The sequence below is a fragment of the Mycena indigotica genome, assembly GCF_014461135.1.
Source record: "Mycena indigotica strain 171206Taipei chromosome Unknown Mind.scaff0005, whole genome shotgun sequence".
Lineage (NCBI taxonomy): Eukaryota > Fungi > Basidiomycota > Agaricomycetes > Agaricales > Mycenaceae > Mycena > Mycena indigotica.
Window position 1 is genome coordinate 4,735,680 of NW_023503004.1, and position 10,770 is coordinate 4,746,449.

The 10,770-nt window shown below is 55.4% G+C and overlaps 1 protein-coding gene across 1 annotated transcript; it reads right to left on the bottom strand.

Moving 5' to 3' along the window:
• Positions 1-9,325: 9,325 nt before the first annotated feature.
• On the bottom strand, positions 9,326-10,195 carry MIND_00644800 (uncharacterized protein; the record flags this gene model as incomplete). Its single annotated transcript, XM_037363183.1, has 2 exons — positions 9,326-10,121; positions 10,170-10,195. 2 exons carry the CDS (start codon positions 10,193-10,195, stop codon positions 9,326-9,328), a joined length of 822 nt encoding a protein of 273 aa, XP_037221104.1.
• Between the last annotated feature and the right edge of the window lie 575 nt (positions 10,196-10,770).

A 10,770-nucleotide genomic window follows, 5' to 3' on the forward strand; every position in this document is an offset into this window, starting at 1 on the left:
TAAAACATATTCAAGAGGTAGATAGCTTCTACAGAAGTGCTTGAGATATTTTCATGGAATTTGTCTGGCACTCAGGGGTAAGACTAGGAAATTAGCCTAAAATTGGTGTGATTACAGATCAAATTGATCATCATGAATAATTATCTAAACCCTCCTTTCAGAAATCCCTAGTTTCCACTTCTATCAGAATCAAGTTAAAAGGTTGCATCATATTTATTTAAGTTGCAAGTTGCATTATGAGAAATTATAAGCTGCTAAAACAAAGTTACAAATTGCAGATGTCAAGTTGAAAGTTGCACATGCATGTGTAAAGTTGTGAGTTGCATGTTGAAAGTTGCAACCAACAAATAGTTCCAAGTTACAGCATGTTCCTATGAACTTGCTGATGAGAGGAATGGTTGTCAACCATAAAGGTGTGCATGAAAAGTGGCAAATTGCACCCAAAAAAATAAGTTGTATTATTAAATTTTGGGTAATCTCAAAGTTGTATCTGAATTTTGACTGTATTTAGGAAATGTTGTTGTAAAGCTTTTGATACAGTATACTATTGCCCATACCAGGTCTCAAGACAAATCATGCCCTCAATTTAACTAAACAGTAGAGATTATTAGCACTGAGCTTTGCAAAATATTCGAGATGATACTAGAGAGTTGAAATTTACTAAAAGGATAAGCAAGTTACCACTTCAATATACTGTAGTATTATATTTATGGGGGACATACTGTAAAAAAAGTATTTGATACATGTTTTAAACTGGATACAACTTTTTGAAGGTACATGTCAGGGGAACCCCCCTTTCGGCCCCTCGGAGACGATCCCGATTCCGGTCCGACTCCGGTTCCGACTCCGGTGATCGCATCACCGCCTCCGTCAGGCGCATCGCCGCCCCCCGCCTGGCGATCCCCCTGGGACCTGGCCTGCGACATGGCGCAGGCATACTGCATGGAGCAACGATCAACCTTGGCGCGTCAAGAGCGCAGTATATAGTTCCGCTACCTAGCAGGCGGACCCTTAGAGTTTCTTCTCTTTGGATCCTCCCCTGCTAGGTCAGCCTCACTTGTATTTGCTTACTTCTATTCACTCTTTGGATCCTCCCCTGCTAGGACCTTGATCTCAGGCCTCCGGGGTTGCCCTTACAGCAGAAGAAACTCTCTACGGGATCAACCGGACAAGATTGCTAGGTTCGGGCGCTGACTCAGGCTCGGAATACGAGTCCGTTCCGCCCCTCGTCACCGCCCCTACCACTTGTCCCCTCCTCCTCTGTCACTCCTGTCGTCCCCGCACCTGTCATGCCTTCCGGAGCTACTCCTGACGCTGACACTCGGCTGGATGCACTCGAGGCGAAAATCGACCGCCTAACTGAGGCCCTTACTCTTCTCACCACCCAGGCTTCCGCTGCCGCTGCCGCCGCTAATACTGCTGGCGGACCCCAAACAACACCACCCCCGGAGAGGTCGATTCCGGCTCCGACTCCGGTTCAGGGCGATTCCGAAGCCCTCTTTGGCGACATCAACCTCGCCTCAAAATTGGTCTTGCGACCGTACCCTCCGTTCACCTTCAACGGCGATCGGAAACGCGGGCCGCGCGTTCCTTTTTACGCGGTCCGCACCTACGCCCGCCTTGCCCCTGAGGCCTTTGTGGTCAACGGAGAGGCGAGTGAGGAAAAGGCCGTCCGCTATGCCATGTCATTTATGGCAGAAGGACCCGCTCAGCAATGGGCGGAGCGCCACGGAAGCAAAGCCCCGTTTCCGTTTCCGTCCTGGGGCTCGTTCGTTTCCGAGTTTCGACTCCGGTTCGTCGAGGAGAACGAGCAAGATCATGCTCTCTCCAAACTGGAGACTTCCGCCTATCACATGGGCACAAAGGATGTCTACCAGTACACCGACGACTTCGAGGACCTGATGGACCTCGCCGGATTCGAAGACGCGTTGGTCAAGGTGACCAAGTTCCGCCACGGACTTGACCCCTTGATCAACAACGGAATCACGTCCTCGAACGACCCCCCGGACCTCCGGGACTACCTTAGCTGGCGCACCCGGGCCTTCCGTCAATACGAGGCCCTGGTCCGGGCCAAGCTGATCAAGTCAGCCGCCCCCAAGACGCCTGGCGGTTTGATTCGGACTCCGTTTCCGGTCAACCGCATCCCGGCTCCGGCCCTTTTCCGCCCGGTGGCTCCGGTCGTGCCACCCCGGCCCGCGCCCCCGCTCCGGCGCCTCCAGCTCCCGTCCCCATGGAGTTGGATCGCACTAGGGCTCGGGGTGCCCCTCGTCGCGCCTGCTTCAGGTGCGGCGACCCAAACCATCTCGCCCGGGATTGCCCCCTCCCCGCGGACGTCCGCTCAATGGACATCCTCGACGAGGTGATCCAACAACTCGGTGACGAGATGTTAGCGGAGTTGATCGCCCGCTACTCGGACACAGCTGCGCTGCCGGAGACAGCTGCGGAGTCGATGGCCGGAGAGGATTTTGTCCCCGCGACGAGTGACTGGTGTGCCCTCGTTCGCGTCCATAAATCGTTTCGCTTGTTTGTATGACGAATCAATTCCTTTGCCCTACAACGAGCCTGAAACGAAAGACATACCCTCCCCTGCCCCCCATTTCGACTCCGTCTCCGACTCCCCCCGCGACTCCGGTTGTCGTCCTTCGCCGCCTCACTGCCTGGGAAAAGAAATTGCCCAAGCAGTACACTGTCGCTGCCTCCCCCGGAGTAAACTCCCTCCACCTCCCGTTGGAGCTAGAGTCCACCACCAGTGCGTTGAAGCTCTCCCTTTCTGGGCTTGTTGACTGTGGTGCCACCTCCGACTTCATCGACACGAACTACGTCGCTCGGAATGGCATTCCGGTCCGCACCCTGGCGCAGCCGATTCCGGTCTTCAACGTCGATGGCACTCCGAATGATGCTGGCTCCATCAACCAGATCGCGGACTTGGTCCTACGCTACAAAGGCCATTCCGAGCGCGTTCAACTCGCCGTCACCCATCTCGGTAAACAAGACCTCATCCTGGGGTACTCTTGGCTGCGGAAGCATAACCCAGAGATCGATTGGGAAACCAAGGAGGTCAAGATGACGCGGTGCCCCCGCGGCTGCTCCACTTGCCGCGAGGAAGAACGCGTTGAACGGACTGAGCTACGGCGACTCCGGCTGCTCAAAGCGACTCCGCTCCGGCCCGTTCCCCTCGGTCTGCGCCATGGACCTTTCTGGGTCTGATGACGGAGACGATTCCGTCTCCGGCGACGACTCCGGCCTGCCTGATCTGACGCCGGACTCTGACGACGACGATGACGATGGTCAGCTTGAAGATGGTGACCGCATCTTCTACACCTCGTTCCGTCCCTCGGAGGAGATACGCGCTGGCAGTACTGTCTCGCAGCGCCTGGCTGAAGCCTTCGCCAGGAACTCCGCTCCCCCCGCCCTCCGAGATCCCGGACTGGGCTAAAGAGTTCCAGGACGTCTTCAACAAGGAGTCTTTCGACACGCTCCCGGAACGGAGAACCTGGGACCACGCCATCGAACTCGTCCCCGACGCTAAGCCGGCCAACTGCAAGGTGTACCCCATCTCGCCCCTTGAGCAACGCGAGCTCGACGCGTTCATCGAGGAAGGGCTGTCGACGGGCCGGATTCGCCCCTCCAAGTCTCCGATGGCGTCTCCGGTCTTCTTCGTCAAGAAGAAGGACGGCGGACTCCTTTGTCCAGGACTATCGGGCCCTCAACGCGATGACCGTCAAAAACCGGTACCCCCTTCCGCTGATCAACGACCTCATCAACCGGCTCAAAGGCGCTCGTTACTTCACCAAACTCGACGTTCGTTGGGGCTTCAACAACGTCCGGATCAAAGAAGGTGATGAGTGGAAGGCAGCTTTCCGGACTAACCGAGGCCTGTTCGAGCCCTTGGTGATGTACTTGGCCTGACAAACTCTCCCGCGACGTTCCAAACGATGATGAATGACATTTTCCAGGACCTCATCCTTTCCGGAGACGTCATGATCTACCTGGACGACATCCTGATCGCCCATTCCGACCTCCGGAAACACCGACAGATCGTCCAGGAGGTCTTGCGCCGACTCCGGAGCATAAGTTGTACCTCCGAGCGGAGAAGTGCGACTTCGAAAATCGTCAATCGAATACCTCGGAGTCATCATCTCCCACAACCACGTCGAAATGGACCCCGTCAAGGTCGCAGGCGTCTCCGCCTGGCCGACTCCGGAAAACAAGAAGGATGTTCAGCAGTTCCTTGGGTTCGCTAATTTCTACCGCAGGTTCATTCGCGACTTCTCGGCCCCTCGCGTCCTCTCTTTGCGCTCACCAAGAAGGACCAGCAATGGACTTGGGGCGACGCGGAGGCCTCCGCGTTCCAAGCGATCAAGGGCGGTCACCTCGGAACCGGTCCTGGCGATTCCGGACGACGCACGGCCTTTCCGACTCGAGGCGGACAGCTCTGATTATGCGACGGGGCGGTTCTTTCACAATCCGCCCCGGACGGGAAGTGGCACCCTGTAGCATTCTATTCCAAAAGCTTAAATGATGTCCAGCGCAACTACGAAATCCACGACAAGGAGATGCTCGCGATCATCCGCGCACTCGAGGAGTATAGACACTTCCTCGAGGGTGCCGCGCATCCCGTCGAGATTTGGACTGACCATAAGAATTTGGAGTACTTCAGGAAGACGCAGCACCTCAACCGGAGACAGGCCCGCTGGTCCCTCTACCTCTCCCGGTTCGACTTCACGCTGCACCACAAGCCCGGTCGCGACATGGGCCGACCTGACGCCCTCTCTCGGAGACCCGACCACGGAATCGATTCCGACAACTCCGACGTCGTCCTTCTGCGGCCCGAACTCTTCCACGTCCGCGCACTCGAGGGTGTTTCCGTTTCCGGTCCCGGTTCCGAACTTCTTCGCGACATTCGCGATGCCCTCTCCGGTGAGCCTGACCTGGAGGAGCCCGTCGCACTAGCGGCCCGGCAACTCCTAAAGGTCCAAGGTCAAGCTCGAGGCCCCCGCTCCTCACGCTCCGACGAGTGGGCCGTCTCCGGTGGTCTTCTCCACTTCCGTGGGAAGATTGTCGTGCCCAAGGACAAGGACCTCCGGAGGCGCATCATCGAGCTCTGCCATGACACTCGAGTCGCCGGACATGCCGGTCGCTTCAAGACCTTGGAGTTGGTCTCCCGGAACTACTGGTGGCCTCAGATGTCTCGCCATATCGGCCGGTACGTCGCGACCTGCGACTTGTGCTGTCGCACCAAGGCGCTCCGGAGACTGCCCCACGGAGAGCTACACCCGACGGAAACACCCCCGGAGCGCTGGCATACCGTCTCCGTCGACTTCATTGTCGAGCTCCCCGAGGCCCATGGGTACGACGCGATCATGGTCGTCGTGGACACCCTTGGGAAGCGAGCCCACTTCTCCGAGTGCCATACCACGGTCGACGCAGTAGGAGCAGCCCGCCTCTACTACCGGAATGTCTGGCGCCATCACGGGACTCCGGAGAAGTACGTCTCCGACCGTGGCTCACAGTTCATCGCGGACTTCACCCGAGAACTCTGGCGTCTAATCGGCATCAAGCCAGCCACGTCCACCGCGTATCATCCGCAAACGGACGGTCAGACAGAGCGCGTCAACCAGGAGTTGGAGCAGTACCTGCGGATCTTCACCAACTATCAGCAGGACGACTGGGATGAGCTGATTCCGGCCGCGGAGTTCGCTTACAACAACCACGTCCACTCATCCACGCAGCAAGTCCCCTTCATGACAGACACGGGACGGCTTCCGCGCATGGGCTTTGAACCCGGAGCCCGTTCCGCTATGGAGTCTGTGAACGAGTTCCGCGACCGAATTGCCACTGGGGTTGCCGAAGCCAAGGCCGCGCTCACTAAGGCCAAGGAAGAGTATAAGCGCTACTACGACCGGAGACGCACTCCGTCTCCGGAGTTCAAGGTTGGCGACCGTGTTTGGCTGGATGCCTCTGACATCAGGACGACTCGCCCCTCGGAGAAGTTCTCCCACCGCCGCCTCGGTCCGTTCAAGATAGTCCAAGGAGATCAGCAAAGGTGCCTACAAGCTCGACCTCCCTCCGCGCTACTCGAAGCTCCACCCGGTCTTCCCCGTCGTCAAGCTTGAGCTCGCCCCAAGACGACCCCTTCGACGGACGCCCCGGCTACGACCAGCCCCTCCGGACCTCGAGGACGGAGTCCCGGAGTGGGAAGTAGAGGAGATCTTGGACGCAAGGGTGAGGTATAAACGGCTGAATTACTGCCGTCAGATGGAAAGGCTACGACGCGTCGCACGACCAGTGGGTCCGCTTCGACCGCGTCTTCGCCCCGGACAAAATCTGGAGTTCTACCGTAAGTACCCTGGCAAACCACGGCACATCGCCTCCGCAACCTTCGACTCGATTCCGTTCCGGTCTATGCGTCGGGACGCCGCATTCAAAGGGGGGGTGATGTCAGGGGAACCTCCCTTTCGGCCCCTCGGAGACGATCCCGATTCGGTCCGACTCCGGTTCCGACTCCGGTGATCGCATCACCGCCTCCGTCAGGCGCATCGCCGCCCCCGCCTGGCGATCCCCCTGGGACCTGGCCTGCGACATGGCGCAGGCATACTGCACGGAGCAACGATCAACCTTGGCGCGTCAAGAGCGCAGTATATAGTTCCGCTACCTAGCAGGCGGACCCTTAGAGTTTCTTCTCTTTGGATCCTCCCCTGCTAGGTCAGCCTCACTTGTATTTGCTTACTTCTATTCACTCTTTGGATCCTCCCCTGCTAGGACCTTGATCTCAGGCCTCCGGGGTTGCCCTTACAGTACAACTCACCTTTTTTAGAGTTTTTAGATACAACTTTGCAAATTAGATACAACTTTTCACCCTGTGTACATGTACAAGTCAACCTCAAAGACAGCTTTTCTGGTGACATGTTTTGCTTTGACTGGTGACAAGTTTATACTTGATGACAACTTTTCTGGAGACATGTTCAACTTCTGCAAGTGCAACTTTTCTGACTGCTGATAACTCATAATAAGCAGACAACTTTTCCAGCAACATGTTCAACTTTCTTGAATACAACTTGGTTTTTCATTTTGAGTACAACTTTTTCAAGTGCAACTTTCTTTCTGAGGTACAACTTTTTCAAGTGCTACTTCAACCTAGACTGGAACAACTTTGTAAATCACAACTTCGCAAGATACATGTTGCCAAAGCCTCTGGTACAACTTTTCTGGGCCTACATACAACTTTTTCAGACAAGGTACAACTTCAGTTACTGCATCACTTGCCATCAGCGGCCATCAAAGGTGATCATAAAGGCAGTGGTAGAGCAAAGCATGTTTAATGTGTTTATCTGATCCGCTGATGATATCAGTGATGGCTGGCCAAAAAAGTTCAGATTGCATTCAAATAAACTGCATACAGAAATAAAGTTGTCCTAGGAAAAGTTGTCCAACTGGCTAGTTGTATGCCCAAAAAGTTGTACTCAGGAAAAGTTGCATTTTGGAAAGTTGTACATAATGACAGGTTGTCTTTGCCCAAGTTGGACTTGTCACAGCCAGACTCAAGTTGCCCCACCCAGGAAAAAGTTGTACCTGAATTAGGGCCAAAGATGTCTTATTAAAAGTTGTAGTTGTCTTTGGCCAAATGAAAAGTTGTTTCTGGACAAGTTGTGATTCTGGCAGTTGTACATGCTTCCAAAAAAGTTGTATCCCCCAAAGTTGTACATGCTCTCAAAAAAGTTGTCTCATGTTGGAAAGTTGTACTCAGACAAGTTGTACATGTTATTGGTGAAGTTGTATCTGACAAACATGTAGTTGTAGTTGATATAGAGTTGTATCATATTTTTAGCTGTATTTTACCTAAGTTGTCTCTAATCTTTTTTTACAGTATGTCTCCCATATATATTCAATGGCCATGGATTTCAAAACTCACACATGTCTTGAAACCAGTTTGAAAACCGTTTCGAAACCACACTTACTCACAGCACCCTAGAACTGATGGATTTTGTGTACTAAACCTGTTCAAACTCATAAAATATTTGAGGTGCAAGTTATTGAAAGCACAGAAAATATATGGAATTTTGAATTCGAGCCTGGAAGAAGCTCAAGGATATTCTTCCAGGAGCAAAAGATGAATTCCTATGAAAGTGACTTATCCCTTTGCATGCCAGCCTCCATGCTGAATAGCGGGAGCCGCCCAACCTGGGCCCTGTGGTGGACGAGTGTTCAAAGCAGTCATGATCCCTTTGTAGATATGCCTAAGTTTTTTACCATAACTCATGCACTGAATTTGGCAAGAATTTGGCTGAGATGCCATGATTATTCATCCACCTACTTATAGCATGATTGCCCATTCCTATGAAAGGTTGTGGAAGTCCATGGGGCTTGCGGCTGGACCTGATAGTCTCCAGTTCAATATGGGTCATAGTTTGCTGTTCAAACCGTGACAAGGCAGGATCCATTGAGTATTAACTCCAAGTCGGGGTAATTTTTTTGTTTCCTGGCCAAACCCATACACACACACACACACACACACACAAACACACACTTCCTAGCTTCAAGGCCCTATCTCACTGCCACCAACTGTTGTTCACACACATCGAGATCTCCACAGGGACAAACACAGCACATTTGCAGCAAATCACTTTATTCCCCTTTGCTGATAGTATTTGGAATATCCACATGCACCCTCAGGCTGCCTATCGGTGATTGATGTGGGAGCACATACATACAGGTGGTGGGCGTATGCGGCTTGTATGATGACAGCCCCACTGGCAGGCCAACAATACCAGAGCTCGAAGTTTGGAGCACACTGGCAGATGGAGGTCGACGAAGGCGTAGCAAACTACATACGCTGTGCGTGGAGTTGGCGCGGAATGGAGACTGGGACCGCCAGCGCAGACGAAGACGATCGAGGTCGCACCGACCGCAGTTCTACCCTACCCCGCGCTGTTCGAAGCAGTCGGGGTCCGTTCAGAGTCGTCTGAAATTGTACGAATATATTTTTTGTGCTGAACCTGCTCATGAGCAACACAAGTCTCTGTATTCCCCTTTGCTGCTATGTACTTGTGCGCAAAACCCGCATCCACCCTGCTACATATCGGTGGCCGTCAGCACATACAAGTATCGGACAGTGGGACGGGCATGGGGCGCACTGTTCGAAGCAGTCGCGGTCCCTTCTCCTGGGAGTAAGACAATTTTTTGGTCCAAACTTGATCACGACCAAACTTAAACGTAACACACTCCCATGATAAAACTGAAATGCATCAAGATATTCGCAGTCGTGAACACAGGAGAAACAGAGATAGGCTAGGCAGGGAGGGAGGGCGGGTAAACAACGAGGGGACTAAGACGGTATGTACAGCGGGGTATTCAGATCCACTCGCGCTTGGTGCGGACGACGCTGACGTCGAGCAGGCCGGCGTCCGCGGCCTCCTCGTCGACGCGGACCCAGGTCTCGGCGCGGGCGGCGACGGCGGCGGGCACGTGGACGGGGGCGTAGACGACGTCGGCGGCGGGGACGCCGCGGGGGGAGCGGGAGGAGGCGGATGCGGTGGGTGGCGTCCGCCTCCGTGTCTGGTGCGCGCTGCTGCTGGCGGAGGAGGGCGGCGTAGTGGGTGTTGACGGCGAGGAGGAAGTGGACGCGGACGACGGCGAGGACGAGGAGGGCGGCGGCGGCGGCGACGCCGAGCTGGGTGAGGTAGCGCTCGCAGGCCTCGTCGGGGGCGAGCTGCGCAGGGAGGAACGGGGCGAGCACCGCGCCGATCAGCGGGAGGAGCGGCGCGAGCTCGGGGGCGTCGCACGTCGGCGCGGGGGTGCCCGGGTGGAAGGCGACGGCGGCGGCGACGAGGCCGAGGAGGGCGGTGAAGGCGAGGTCGGCGCTCGCGCAGTCGCGGTACAGGCGCACGTGCGACGGGCGCGCCCGGAGCACGCCGCTGAAGCCGAGGAAGGAGATGCACGACGCCGCGATCAGGTACAGCGCGACCAGCAGGAACAGCACACGCAGCCCGTCAAGCCGGAAGGCGTTCTCGTACTCCGTCTCCGCTTCAAGCGCCCGCAGCGTCGCCCACGACGACGCCAGCTTCAGCGCAAGGTATGTGTGCACGAGGCCGCCACTCAGGGTGATGACCAGCGAGGCAGCCCTGAAGAGGGGTCAGACGGGCAACAAAAGCAGGAAAAAGGCCACGCACTTGGGGATAGTCATTCGAGGAGGCATAACTGGCGGAGGGGGTCGTCAGTGACGACGAGGACGGCGGCGGAGAAGGACGGGGAAGACAAGGGCTGGCTGACGTGTGACTCCCGCACAATTCGGCTCCCCGCTCAGTAAGCGTCATGACACATCACCGTTGACACGCGGTGAGCCGAATAACCGTCACCGCTCCTCGTCACCGTGCATCCTGCATGCCAAACCCCGGAGCTGCTTGCGGAACTCCCGCTCCACTACCGCCCTACTGCCCACTCCAGGCGCAGATCCGCGGCATCCACGCCGCCAATGACTATACCGGCGCGGACACTCTGAATCTGCGCGCACTGCCACAGACATGTGTCCGGCTCCGGTCCGTCTTATTTTTTGGGCGCAAATCGTGATAGAGAAAGAAAAAGAATCGAAACGGGCGCCGTTTATTCCTGAACTCCCGCAGTGTATGGCGGCACATCTACATTTACTTTGAGCTGCCGGGATGCCATCAACAGGCTCTGGGAGCAACCACTGTCCACATGAATGTGAGCAGCGGGTCGAGAACAAGCTGGCAGTGTTATGCAGAGCAGTGGATGTGAGGGCCAGCTCACTGA